At 47.1% G+C, this 14533-nt stretch overlaps 1 protein-coding gene across 2 annotated transcripts in view; it reads left to right on the forward strand.

Annotated features, from left to right (window-relative positions):
• The window catches only part of Zfyve28 (zinc finger FYVE-type containing 28), a 94671-nt gene that overhangs the window by 46293 nt on the left and 33845 nt on the right, over window positions 1-14533 (forward strand). Inside the window, exons 3-7 of one of the 2 annotated variants that reach the window (XM_060365490.1) lie at window positions 6862-6999; window positions 7407-7609; window positions 8589-8678; window positions 9637-9726; window positions 11251-11700. In XM_060365490.1, the coding sequence (XP_060221473.1) occupies window positions 6862-6999; window positions 7407-7609; window positions 8589-8678; window positions 9637-9726; window position 11251 (522 nt within the window). In that variant the 3' untranslated portion in view covers window positions 11252-11700. Of the gene's footprint in view, window positions 1-6861; window positions 7000-7406; window positions 7610-8588; window positions 8679-9636; window positions 9727-11250; window positions 11701-14533 lie in introns of those variants that run through there. The other variant, XM_021643703.2, reaches the window with a different exon arrangement.

Here is a 14533-nt window from a genome sequence, read left to right on the forward strand (position 1 = left end):
CTCTTGGCTGGAGGTCAAAAGCTACTCAGAAGTCTAGGTTTGTTGCTAAGAAATGCTATCTCAAGGGCAAGGGTCTGGTCGTTCTTTTGTTGAGTGAAGGTCATTGCTTGCTTGCCCTTTTTTTATATCTGTCCTCACAGATAGGGTCACATTCCTTCACTCTCTGGAAAGGTACTAAGAGGCTTTAGCTTAACCTGGACCTAAAACTCAAAACTATAGGCTTTAGAGGACATATAGGTTACAAAGTTAGCCTAACCCTTTCATTTCCCCCTTCTCCTTGTAACTGCTTCAATCATGAAGCAGCTGCAGAGTGAGAATTTTATTTTAAGAAAAAAATTTTCTTTTTTTTTTCCTTTTGACTCAACATTTCAGCCTGTAGAATGGGACAATGGGCCGATGATCCGTCTTCTGGAATTTCTTCATGCTGATGATGGATCGTTGAAATCTCAGTTTAAAAGAGGCTGAAATGCTGGTCAAAAGTTGGAGAGAGTACATGGGTAAAGATTACTAGGAGCCAGTCAAAGGCTGATCAATGAGGCAGTCCTTAACAGTCTCTGGTTAGTTGATCCAATTGAAGAGACAGGGAGCAGTCATGTCAGCTTCCAACAAGTCCAGATTTTAGTTTGCAGCCCAGAGTCAACCAGGTGAAAATCTGCTGAGACAAATTTAGACTAGAGACAGAAGTTAAGATTTGTCTGTTAAATGGAAAAAGTGAGGAATCCCAACAGCAGGGAAAAACTTTTCTGGGATCCATTTGAGTTATGCCAGATTTAGGTCTCATGACCTTTTGATTTTTATAAACTCATATGAATTTTTGGTACACAAAAGGAAATATATATATATATATATATATATATATATATATATACACACACATATATATACTCAGAAAAGTAACATATCAGCATATCTAATACAGCAACATTTTGAGAGTAACAGATAAAAACTATATCCAACAGAATTGGTACCAGTCAGCTGTTTGTTTTATATCTTTTATAAACAACTTAAGTGTGTCCATGTGGCAGCCTTTTTGGAGTTAACGGCATCTGAGCAGCGGAACTCAGCCTCTTGGCTATTTTCCAAAGTCCAGTCTCTCACAGACTGACCTTGGTGGTCTTACAGCGGACTGCTCTGACCCTGAAGAACTCCGTGCAACCATAGTAACCAGACAGCAGGCTCTGTGCAACCTTGAGTAAACCCTCCTATATTTTGGCTAAGTAAAATTGCCTGCGTGAGAAACTGCTTGTACTTTTTTTTTTACTTAAGTGTTAACCTGACGTCCATTAAATTGACACTTTGATCAGTATGAAGACCAACATTTTTTAGATTTTTATAACCTGAACTCCTATATCTCAGACCCTATATAAACTTTATATATTTTTTTTATTTAACTATTATTATAAGACATTGGCAACTGATGTAAAGCCTGTGAGCAGGGCAAACCTGTTGTTTTTTTTAATATATATATATAAAAGATATAGTACCCAGTAGTTTTAACTAATGAACTGTCCAATGAGCTGATAGTGAACCTAACTGTCTGCTCTTTAGCTGCCAAGTTACTGTTAACTAAGCCTAGCCTTTCAGCCTAGCTGTCAATGTGCTCAGAGACCTGAGAAGGATAAATTATGAGCTAAGTAAATGTACTAATCAAAATGACAGAGATGAATAGTTAGGCCATTACCTAGGCAGTGTCCCTGGTTCCTGTGGTCTCCTGGCTTTTTGAGCAGAGGCAGTCCAGCCATCAGGCATAGAGGATGAGAAACTGCTGCTGTGGAAAGAGGAACAGGAGAGATTGACCTCACCTTGCCTCTCACAATGTGAGACAATGGCTCTTCAGGTGTCCCCGGCTTTGTCCACAGTTTAGGCTGGGCCCTAGCAGTGGGCCAGTTGGGGCAGTATTGCCCAGTGGTTAGCATACCACAATCCAGAGTTGCAGTCATCTGTCATTGTCCAAATCTTCTCGGAGACCTTGGGGAGCTACTGCCAGGATTTTTGGACTTTCTGTCACAATAAACTTACATATGTTAAAATGCCATATTTATCAGATCTCTGATAAGCTTGAGGGCCAGCATATCTGAGTTACTCTTTGTTTTTATCATCTGTTTTAAACTGTGTCCTATAAAATAGAATGCTATTTAATCTAGTTCCAGCATATTTTTGACATGTATGTTTTAGAACTATATATTTTAAGACGAATAGGCAAACTTTATAGTTACCCATCCTAGGCTTAACCTTAAAAAAAACCCTATACAAAGACACTAGGTAGAGCTCAACATCTTAACCAACTGCAGTTGTTAGCATAGCTTTAAGTCTGCTCTTTCTGAACTAAAATTGAAGCAAACATTTTAATCAGATACAGTTTATAGAGGGGCTAGCAAATCTTGCTGATCCTACCACTTTGTATTAAAATTGAACAGTAAAAAGCTTTGCACTTAACACTAATCAGAGGACTGAACATAACTGAGAGACCTAAACAAAATGGTGGTAAACTCATGGCTCCACCCTCTTTATCTCCGGACCAGCATGGTGGCTGGCCACGTGTAACTGAACTCAGCTGGAAGTCCTAAACAAATATGTTAGCAAAACTACAGCTTCACGTGCTCTCTATCCCTGAACTATCATGGCAGCTAGCCATGTGTTAGCACAGGCTGTGACTGACAATACCAAACATAGCCATTAGGTGCTGTTGATGACACAGCAAACACTGTGGAGCATCCATAATCCCCCACAACCAAAAGTTTTAATATAGTGATCAAATAAGTTTTAGAACCAACTGCATAACAGAACAGTACAGAATACTTTTAAACTGTATGAAGTATTTTAGCCATACCAAACCTATCAGCCAGAATTTTTTTCCCTTAAAAGAGCATAAAAAAACATTTTGCAATGAAGAATCACCAGCCTTTTAAATGAATTATAACATATTTAAATACAGTTGTTTTTTTTTTTAATCATATTAACTCTCTGGCTTTTTATAATACATTTACTAGCCTTCTGCAACATCCTATATACCTTCAGGTTCCTAGGTTTTTTTTTTTTTGGCTTAACCGACATTTTTGCTTTAGACAAGCTATTTTTTTTTTAATATCTCTTGCTCACTCTTTTTTTTCAGACAACAGGAAAACTCTTATTAATTTTTTTTCTTTAAGGGTTGGGAAACTGTTTTAAGTTCGTTGTTAGACTGCCCAAGAGTTATTGCTTAAAAATCTGATAAACTGTAAATGTTTTATCCTCTTAAACATCTAAACAATTTTTAAAACTCGTCCCTGCAATATCAAAGCAAAGTATCTTTTTTAGGAGTGAATTTACAAAGCATAACCATAATTTTAAAAGTCGAAACCAGATTTTAAGACCAAGATTTATCAGTGAAAACAACCCAATCTTCAGAACCAATATCAACTTAGAATAAGACTTTCTTCTTATCCTAAAAGGAAATAAAATCATTTTGACTCAGAGATTTTGCAACCTTTGTTCTTTTCCTGAGCCACACCATGTGGCAATTTACATTGTTGTTATTTAAACATATGCATTTATAGACCCTACAAACACATAGGCATGTTTAAAACAAGAATTTGAATTTAACCTTAAAACATACCCAATTATTTTTTTTATCATATCAACCATTTAAGACCAGTTGAAAACAATCGAATAATGGCCATATATTTAAACAGACAGACTCAGCTGCAATTCTAAACATTACAGCAAGTGCAGTTTTTTTCCAAATTACTGTTTGATCTGTAAGTTGCAAGCCCCCTAGGTGGGAGGAGGGAAGAGAGGAGTAAGAGGGCGTGGTGAGCTCTTGCTGCTCACTTCCCTGCTAAGCTGGCATGAAGGCAAGGGGGAGGAGTTTTTCCTCACTCTCAGCAGCCAGAGCAGCTCCTATCATGGAGCAGCTACGGTGCCAATCCCCACCTAGCCATGTCTAAGGACTTTCACCCAGCAAGCCCATGAGCCTTGCCTGCTCCCTTGGCTCCCTTGTGAGCTCTACTGTAGCTTACCTCCCCCGCAGGTCCTGAACCTGCTTCCTGGCTGGGCCTCTCCCCTCCCCCGTGCTCTTTGGCTGTCCATCGCAAAAAGGGGATGGCGCATCAAGCCCATGCCCTGCTGGGTGTGCATTGTTATTCCACAGATGCTCAAGTGCCTGAGCACTACCTGCCCAAGCTCCAGCCCCAGCTCCACATGTCTCCCCAGCCACCGAAAGCATTCCCTCCTTGGCTCCCTCGGGAGGGAGAGCACACTGCTTGGTGTCCTGCCATGCAGCCATGTGCACTCCCGGGCCAAGAACTAGTTTTAATTTTAACTATCTTCTGTCTGAATTTTTATCAGTCCAAGTCTACAAAGAAACAGACACAGAAAAATACATACATACATGAGAAATACAGGATTTAAATTGCTGGGGGAGCAGAATCTCTCTGCTCCTCCCTGTTCACAGAAAGGGGCAAGCTGAGTGTTCTACAGGATGTCCCATGGACTTGGCATTAATGACATGTCTGTCTGCCTTAATGAAACCGTTCCAGGCAAGTGGCCTCAAACCACTCAGGGGACCCGAACCCCTTTTACAGATGCTCTCAAGCTAGACCATCTCCCTGTCAAAAGAGTCAGGGAGGCAACAACAACAGAAACACAAAGAATCAGGCAAGTAATCAAACAAGGACATCCTTGTGAGTGGTACCTCACAGTGCTCTGATAGAACGGCTGCCTGGTGGCGGTCGTTCTCTATGAAAATCAGATGGGAGGAGGACCGTCTCAGATCCAACCTCCCAAACGGAAACTTGGGGCGTACCCCAGTTCCCAGTCAAGCGATATTCTGACACGTCTGTCAATCGCAATGACTGATGAGATGACCAAAAAGGTCCAGATAGGCACGTAAACTGAAACAGATTGGTACCACAGAAATCTAATTGATTGGCTGCCTCATGGCAGCCATCTCTGACAAGAAACAGATTGGTAAGACAGAAACAGACTAACCTGTTCCGAGCTCGACCTCCGAGTTCAGTCTGATGAGGGTTGGGGAAGGGGCACACCCTTTCCCGGCCAATGCACCAAAAAGTAAGACCTGGGGTCTCACAGCTCAGAAGTTCAATCGCGCCCTTCCCAGAAACTCTCCCAGACCAAGACTCGTTGCAAAAGCAAGAGGTTTATTAACCATTGTACAACGGGGTCACCCTTGCTGGTCAGCAAAGAGTGGCACCGGAAGACAAAGGCCTTTAGGTTTTTAAAAGAAAAATTGCGGGAGATTTGAAGTTTTAGTTTTGGCAATTTAGGATTGGATGAGGAAGCTATAAAGTAAGATAATTGGTTAGGCTCAGGTGCTCAAGCTTGGCCAGTCCTGCCAAGTGTGGATGCAGCTGCAATTTAAGGTGGGGGTGGTTAGCTCATCCTTGAAGATTAGGGCTGTGGGCTCTTGGCTGGAGGTCAAAAGCTACTCAGAAGAAGTCTAGGTTTGTTGCTAAGAAATGCTATCTCAAGGGCAAGGGTCTGGTCGTTCTTTTGTTGAGTGAAGGTCATTGCTTGCTTGCCCTTTTTTTTTTTATATCTGTCCTCACAGATAGGGTCACATTTCTTCACTCTCTGGAAAGGTACTAAGAGGCTTTAGCTTAACCTGGACCTAAAACTCAAAACTATAGGCTTTAGAGGACATATAGGTTACAAAGTTAGCCTAACCCTTTCACTAAGATGTGGTTTTGTGAGAAAACCGAAGTTTCACGCAGGTCAAGGGTCCTCAGCTGGTTGTCATTGGTACTGGGGGACCCTTTTACTCATACTTGGACACTAACTCTGTTGTAGAAATTGATATTCCCACAAGTACTGAAAGGACTGGTTTCACAGTGGCCCCCAGCAGTGTCACTGCCTGGAAGTAGGTGGACACATCAAGCCTAGGCTGGTAATGTGAACAATAGTGATGCAGAAATGGACCCTGAAAGCCCTGTTTGTGTTCATGTGTGTGCATGTGCCCATGGCACCTCTGTGTGTAGGCACCTCTGTGTGTAGGTGGGGAGGCCAGAAGTACTCAATTGCTCCCCACCTTAATATTTGAGATAGGGTCTCTCACTGAAACTAGAGTCAGCAAGTCCTCAGGGTCTTCCTGTCCCACCCCTCCCCCAGTGCTGGGGTTACAGATGTGCTCCTGTACCCTACTTTTTTTTTCCCCCTAAAGATTTCTTTATTTAGACACTATTCTGCCTGCATGTTCTTCTGCAGGCCAGGAGAGGGCACCAGATCTCAGTAGAGATGGTTGTGAGCCACCATGTGGTTGCTGGGAATTGAACTCAGGACGTTTGGATGAACAGCCAGTGCTCTTAACCTCTGAGCCATCTCTCCAGCCCTGCACCCTACTTTTAAGAGTAGATGCTAGGGATCCAAACCCAGGTCCTCATATCTGCACAGCAAGCATTGTATCTGATGAGCTGTCTCCCCAGTCTCCAAAGTCAAGTTTTTATAGAAATCCACTGAGCTAGTCTTTGTATTGATGGGCAGGAAATTTGCTGTTCTGTCTGTTGGTCCCATACTGCTTGATGGAGGAGCAGGGTCCGAGAGAGAACTTGTATGGGTGCGCAGAGAAACCTGGGGTAGCCATGGCCCCAGCCATTCAGGGGTCAGGAAGGAGGGAAGTTGTCTCTTTTTCTAGGAAGACAGTTCAGTTGTTTACCAAGAGTGATACAAAATCTACTCCTCAGCCATCAAATGAGCCAAGTCACAGGACTGTGTGCCAGCAACAGGCCACTAGGGGATACATTGGTGTTATCCCGGGAGGGGATGGTTGTAGGCATTTCACCTCTGTTTGAGCCTCCTGTGGTGAGGTGGGATGTGCTGCCAGATCACTTCTGTAGTCCCAGTGAGCAGTCTTTGTTTCTGTTTCAGGACAATGTGTTAAACATCATTAATCAGATCATGGAAGAGTGCATCCCTCAGGACCGTGCCCCTCGGGATTTCTGCGTCAAGTTCCCAGAGGAGATCCGCCACGACAACTTGGCTGGCCAGCTGTGGTTCGGGGCTGAGGTAGTAGGCGGCTGCTGGGATTCCGGGTCCTAACATTGAGCACCCCTTTCCAGCCGAGTCCATGTAACCCTGGCCACAGGCCCCTGCAGACCTCCTCCAGGGGTTCTGTCTGCCCTTTGGTTTTGGAAGCTGTGGTCTGAGCTTCCTTGGCTGATCCCCCTTGGAACATGGTGGGAGCCATGACCCTGTGCACGCCAGCATGGCTGGTTGCAGATGAAGTGTCTTGTGTGATGGTGAGGAGACTTTCAGGTCCCCAGGCATCCAGGATCCTGCCACCACTTCCCAAATACCAGCGTGATCGTAGTTCTCACCCACCTACCGCAGTGAGGCCTTGAGGTGCACGGGTTCCCTGAGGACACGCAACTTCTAACTCCGGGCCACTCTTAAGCATACTCTCCTGCCCACAGTGCCTGGCAGCTGGCTCCATCATCATGAATCGTGAGCTCGAGAGCATGGCCATGCGGCCACTGGCCAAGGAGCTGACGCGCAGCCTGGAGGATGTGCGGGGCACTCTCCGTGACCAGGCACTCCGAGACCTCAACACTTACACGGAGAAGATGCGGGAGGCCCTGAGGCACTTTGATGTTCTCTTTGCTGAGTTCGAGCTGAGGTGACCTGTAGGGCCCTATGTATGTGCTGTAGACATTTGGAATCATGGCTTTGGCTCATGCGCTTGGTGTACCGGCTCTTGAGTGGAGGAACATCATGATATTTCCGTGTAGAAAATGATGTGGGGATCTCTGTGGGGGTTGGTAATGGAGCCTTTGAAGGAAGAGGGAGAACAGAGGGCATGGGGGCCTCTGGCAGTCTCAGGCCCCGGGGGAGAGGCCCACTGTGCTCTTTGCACCAACATGTGATGCTCTATGTACCAATATGTGATGCACAGGACAGGAAACCCCTGATTTTGGTGTTAATAAAGCCTCTGCTAATAAAGCCTGACCATAGGATACTATGAATAGCCTCTAGAAGGAGGTATTCTATCAGGAGTCAAGAGGGCAGATGATTGAATATTATTTTCTTGTGTTTCCATAGCAAGAAAAAAATAGAGTTGGTAGTTAAGAAGGCATGAAAATATTCTTCCCTGGGTCAGGTAGACAGACTGGCAAACATCAGGTAGACAAGCATCCCCCAGCTGCTCAGCCAGCATCCTTTGAGTCCTCTGCACATCTGAGATACACAGGGCCTGTGTGTGTGTGTGTGTGTGTGTGTGTGTGTGTGTGTGAGAGAGAGAGAGAGAGAGAGAGAGAGACTGACTGACTGACTCTGGGGAATGGGGACTCCCAGGATTCCTCTCCCCATTCATGGATTCATATTTGCTAATGCATTGCTTCCTCACAGCTGGGTCCAAGGTAGGAACAAGCACTTACAAGTGTGTGCAGTGGTTTTATGGCAGTCAGGGCTGAGCTGGGGCAGAGCTGGGGGGTCTCTGATTTAAGCTGATTAAAGCTGGGAGCTGTGTACTTTCGAAACCAATGGCGCAGGTCGGTGGTAGTATGGAGGGCTGTGGTTTTCATTTGATGTGCTTGTCTGGGGAGGCCTGGGGAGTTGGAGAACAAAGGTCTGACGTTTGTTCTCTGTGTTGTTCATAGCTATGTCTCAGCCATGGTGCCAGTGAAGTCCCCCAGGGAGTACTACGTGCAGCAGGAAGTCATCGTGCTGTTCTGTGAGACGGTGGAGAGGTAAGGGCAGGCTGCTCGGCGTGGCATCTTGTCAGGGGAAGACGGCAGCCGGCTGCCTACGCAGAAGTCAGTGCCCTCACTCACTGTCACCCCAGGTTCCCTCTGCTGTGGGGTCAAAGGGCAGGTGCTGTCAGTGGAGTCATGCGACAGATGGACAACAGAAGTCTCCCCCTTGAGCACCCCTCCCTTGTCCCCTTGTACCCTCACCTCTCTGCCTCCTCAACCCCACTTCCCTACTTCTGCTGCTGCTCACCTCAGATCCTCTGTGGGCCCTGAGGGCTCAGGCCTGTTCACCACAGATGGATCATCACTGCTTCCATCAGGCCTTGTTTGGCAACTCAGTCAGATTCTCCAAATAGAGTCTGCGGCGAAGATTCACCTCAGAGTGTGGACTGTGGTGCTAGTTTTGAAACTGACTGAATCACACCACAAATTGTTGTTTTTAAAAGGCAGATCATTCGCTGTTCATGCCGCCAGAAGTGTTTCAAATTCCCAGAAAACAAGGTGACAGAAAATACATTTTCCTTTGAAGTCCTGATGGTGCAGTACCTGCTTACGGGGAAAACCACCCGCTCATGGTGGAGGAAGGGAACCAAACTGGATTTCATAGGAGGTGCTAGATTGGGGAATAGTCTTGCCTCATGTTTGTGCTTGGCCCTTGTCTTGTAGGTTAGACAAAACAGTGGTAGTCACAGACACTGACAGAATGACAGGTGTCTTCACATATATCACCCACCTCTGCGCTTCCATTTTTTTTCTGGGAAAGAGGTGGATTAGGCCACTCTTCTGGGGCTTCCCAAGCAAAGCATGCCTTGTCCTCCGTGTGTGACTGATGTGGTACAGGTCGCCCTTCTCACCTGTCTCCTGAGTGTGAATCCTAGAGAGGGTCGGGCGCTCTGCTTCCCCTGCGCTTGGGTCTATCCCCCGATAGCCTCTCACTCCTCTTTCCCTCTGCCAGAGCCTTGGACTTTGGGTATCTGACCCAGGACATGATCGATGACTATGAACCTGCTCTCATGTTCACCATTCCTCGGCTGGCCATTGTGTGGTGAGTGCCTGCCGCGTCCTGGGTACCGGCACCCGTCCTCCCACCCTGCAGATTCTGCTCTGCCCCACTGGCAGCAGTCCCCAGTCTGGCCTGCTGTTCTCCCCCAGCAGATGAGGAGCCAGATGTTCAGAGAACTTCCTGTTGGGGAAGGAGGGAACGCTTATTAAAGCCTGTGAGACAGTGAGCCCTGCCCATTTGGTGCTGGGCAGTTGAGGTGGACCCATATACCATGCAGGGTCTCTTGGGTATATAGTAGCCATGCAAGACTGGTGACAGGGAAGACGAGGGGCTCTAGTTCCCAAAGGAGAATATGGTTTCAGTGAGTAGTCTCTGGGCCTGTAGGGAGATGGAACCCATTAGGTTCAGCTTGTTAAGGGCCCTCCTGGTGGGGGCCCTTTCCCACCAGCAAGGGAGAACAAGGAACTCATAGGTCTTCTGGGGTTCAAGGTATCAAGATAGCACGCAGGATTTGGGGCCTTACATGGCTCAGAGACAGTGTTTGACCACTTGCTGGGAATTCTGCATGTTTGGAGGCAAGAGCAGAGTCCAACTGCTAGAGCTTGTTCCACCTCCGTGCTCCGTCTTCCTGTTGGGTGGGTGTTCATGGGGTTGGGGAGCTTGGGAAAGGCTGGCTGGGTTTGCAGCCTAGGAGATGGCCCAGTAGTACCCTTTGGCGTGCAGGAGCATAGCTGGGCTGAGGGGGGATGGGCAGTTCTGTGGGGGAAAGGAGGGGCCCCAGGATGAGTCCAGGTCTGGGCCAAGGAGAGGCTTCAGAGCAGGACCTCAGGGAACCTAGAGCATAAACACAGGCAGTCTGCTGAGGATGCTTCCTCGTGGGACGGGGAAACATCGGGGTGGAGTGGTACTTCAGGACACCCAATGTTCTGGACCTGCCAAAATGGAGGTGCTTTCCTCCATTGCACAGGCAAATGCTGTGGCGGTCCTGGGAGAAGCAGAGCAGGGTGCTGGTGCTAATCCAGACACTCCTTGCTGGCAGTGGCTGTGAGTGTCTCAGCTGTCTTCAGGGTAATGCCTGAGCGCTGGCTGGGGTTTGCGTTACCCTGTCACAGCTCAGCACTGCTGGTCCCCTCCTTATAACCCCCCCTTTCCTTACAGAGTTCTCTTCTTTTTATTCAGGATGCCCAAAGGGTCCCATCAGGCTCCAGGGATGCCACTTTAAAATAGTCTTAGGCAGCAGAACCTGGGGATGTCATGTCTTCCGAGCGTGTTGAGCTGGGGGACTGGAACTCCCTGGTAGCTCACATACAGTGGGCTGAAGCGACTGCTGGCTCACAGGTGCCTCCGTGGTTCATTAAGGGGAAATGGTGCACTGGGTTTGCTCCTTACCTCCTGTCTTTGACTGAATAACAAAGCAGAAAACACCTTGAACTCTAGATCTTGTTTGTGCTGACTAGCTTGTGTCTGAGAGTCTTTAAGAGCAGGCACTGACCCTTATGTCAATGGGCACCGCATCTCTGAGAATGGATTCTGTAACACAGGAAACCCTGTCCCTCTTTTTAACAGACCCTTGTAAGTGCTTTGAAGTGCAATGCCCAGCACTTATCCACAACCCAGGAGAATACACCTATGGCATCCAAGGGCTGGCTTCTCTGGGAAGCTCTGCAGAACCAGCTGCCATTTTGGGCTATGCATTTCCTCCCTGCTCTGACCACTGCTCTCCTGGCTGAATGCAGGTGGGATTGTCGGGGGTGGGGAGTTATTCAGAAGCCCTTGAAAGCACCCTGAAGTTTATCTTAGGCAGCACCCTGGTTTTAAAATAAACAGAGGTGTCAGACAGCCCCTGCCTGCACTGTTTCCAGATTTAACTGTAGAATCTGTTTTCTTTCTTGTTGTTTGTTGGTTGGTGGGTTAAGACAGTTTCATATAGCCCCAGCTGGCTTTGAACTCACTCTGTAGCCAAGGATGACCCTAAACTTCTGATCCTCCAGCCTCTACCCCATCACAGGCATATCCAACCATGCTCAGTTTTATTCTGGAGTCTATTTTCCACTTTTATTTCACTTTTTATCACTTTTTAACACCCATCTGTGACTGGACATATGTGGCTGATGAGCAGTATCTGACCAGTATCTCTGGTGCCCCATGTGCTGACATCACTGTCTGTATTGGTGGCAACTGGATCAGTGGCCCACCCAGAACGCTAGTCCCGGAGCGGCATGAGACCGCTGTGGATGTGGGCTCTGTTTTGGGTGGTTCCTCCTAGAAGGTAGACATGCAGCTCCTTCTACTCAGAGCCTAGATAAGAGCTGAGAGCATTGAAGGGATCTCTGCAAGGTGGAGAACACCCAGCAGATATGAGAAAGGAGAGCAGATACAGGCACATGGAGCTTAGAGCGCAGAGATAGATTTGGCTCTGAGGGAGCACCACCTAGCCAGCTGATGGGGCACCTTCAGAAGCAGGCCTCTGACCTCAGAGCCAGGTGTGGGTCTGAGGGACCAAGAGGTGCAATGTCTCTGGTAAAATCCACCCAGCTGAGCCCCACTGAGTGAGCTTCTCCCCAGTCACCTCTCTTGTTGCTCCCCGGGTCCACAGCCCAGTGCTTTCTTGCTTCTCATGCTTGGCAGTTTCCCAGGAGGAGGCCCGGGAGTGCCCCTCCCTGTGTTTACATGGTGAGCACGTACAGAGTGACCACTGTGTGCCTGGCCCTGCACTCATCCTGGGGTCAAGGCATGCCTGGGCAGGAGAGACAGGGTCTGGAGAGTTGCTTTCCTCTAGGTTCAGGTGTAATTTTCAGATATTTATCTTAAAAGCAGTTCCTTAAAAGAATAAAGAAAGCCAAACCTATAAATTCAGTGGTCAATTTCCAGCCCGCCCATCTAGTTGGCCAAGATAGCCTGCATCACAGGGTCTATTGCTTGCCAGCCCAGGATCCCACTGGCCTCATCTGGATCAAGTCTGAATTGGCCATTCCTCCCTACGAGGCCTGTCCACACCACAGCAACCCCTGCAGCTGGCTCCAGCACTTCTCCCCGCCATCTGTGTGAGGCTGGCCCTCAGCCCCACCTTCTCTTTGTCAGAGCAGTGACTCCTCTCAGCCTGGGTCACCAGCGGTCCTGGACATTACCAAATAAGAAGGACACTGCGCCTGCTCCTACCCTGCCAGGGCTCCACCTCCTGGACAACAGACCCGCGCACACCCGTGGGTGCCCCAGCCTGGCCTCTGCCTCAGTCTTCCCATGCGTCCACCCTCCTCTCAGTTCTGCCGCCTGTGCTCCTTACCTCCAGGTTCACACAGTGGCATGCTTACCGAACTTGGTTTTTAACATTCTGCATGTACAACTTCTCACTGTCTGAGGCATCCATGAATATTCAGATCATGGCTAGGCTCGTGGACTGGCTGCCACTACCTTGAAAGTATTTGTATCACAGACACTTCACACCCCTCGCCCCTTGTGGCCACTTCTACCACCAACATTCACACATCTACTCAGGTGTGTGCATACGTATTCTCTCTCTCTCTTTCAAGTGTATCTTCCGTTTCTGTAGGATTTCTGGCCCTGAAGTTGTATAAATAGGGTTTGTATTGTGGGTGTGTATCCTCACAGGAAGGCAGGCTTCCCTCTTACTGGGGTGTGGGTACTGTGGGCTCCGGTAGAAGTTTGCCACTTTGATCTGACAAGGCTCAGATGCATATTTACAGATCACCCACAAAGTATCACTTGTAATAAAAACAGTTGAGGGGCTGAATATCCAAAACCAAGGCACTGATTAAAAATTATACTTCTGTTGCTAACATATTAGAGGGAAACACTGCTATCGTGGAAACATCCTGTGATGAATACAAATACATAGCCAAATGCTGTCACTACAAAATTGCTTGTTTTGTTTTAAGACAGGGTCTCATGTAGCTCAGGCTGACCTGGAATTTGCTGTGTATCCAAGAATGACCTAGAACTTCTGGTCTTTCTGTCTCCACCTCCCACATGATGGGATTACAAGCATGCACTCCTGGGGATAGAACCAGGGACTCAACCAGGCTAGTGCTCTACCAATTAAGTTACAGCCCCAGCTGTAAGAATTAATGCTTTTGTAAACAGAAAGCAAAGAAACATTTGTTTTCATTATGGTGGTATACTACATATAACATAAAACTTAGATTTTAGCCCTTTTAGCATTGTTTTTTAATTAGGGTGTGTGTGTGTGTGTGTGTGTGTGTGTGTGTGTAGTTTGTATAGGCCAGGGGACAGCCTGTAGGATTCAGTTCTCCTTCCATGGTGTGTGTTCTGGAGATTGAGCTCAGATTGCCAGGCTTGGCAGCCGTGACTTTACCCGCTGAGCCATTTCTCTCCCAATTTTAACCTTTTCTGAGTGAACACTTAAGTGTCATCAAACACTGTCCATCTCCATCCTAAAAGCAAAACAAAACCTGTGTGGGTGAGACGCCACCTCCCCATCCCCTCCTGGCTCTCACCACTCTTCTTTCCATGCGGATCTGACAATATCGGGAATTCCCTGTGAGTGGAACCACACTGAGTTAGTCTCCTGTGACTGGCGTATTTCACTCAGCACATTGAAATGTGTTTCTTTCTTAGGGTCATATTCCATTGGATGTGATTGTTACTTGAAGTGTTACTTGTGATTAAGTGATGAGGTTTGTTTTTTTTTTTTTTTTCAAAGCTGGGGATCAAATCCTGGGCTTTGTACATGCAAGGCAAGAGCTGTATCACTGAGCCATACCCTCAACCTTAAGTACAAGATTAAAAAAAAAAAAAAAGCCTTCAAAAGAATAAAACACCTAAGAATAAACCAAGGAGGTCAGATACGTGGCTACTGAGGGCTGTAGAA

This window comes from Meriones unguiculatus, chromosome 12 (assembly GCF_030254825.1).
Source record: "Meriones unguiculatus strain TT.TT164.6M chromosome 12, Bangor_MerUng_6.1, whole genome shotgun sequence".
NCBI classification, from domain to species: Eukaryota; Metazoa; Chordata; class Mammalia; order Rodentia; family Muridae; genus Meriones; species Meriones unguiculatus.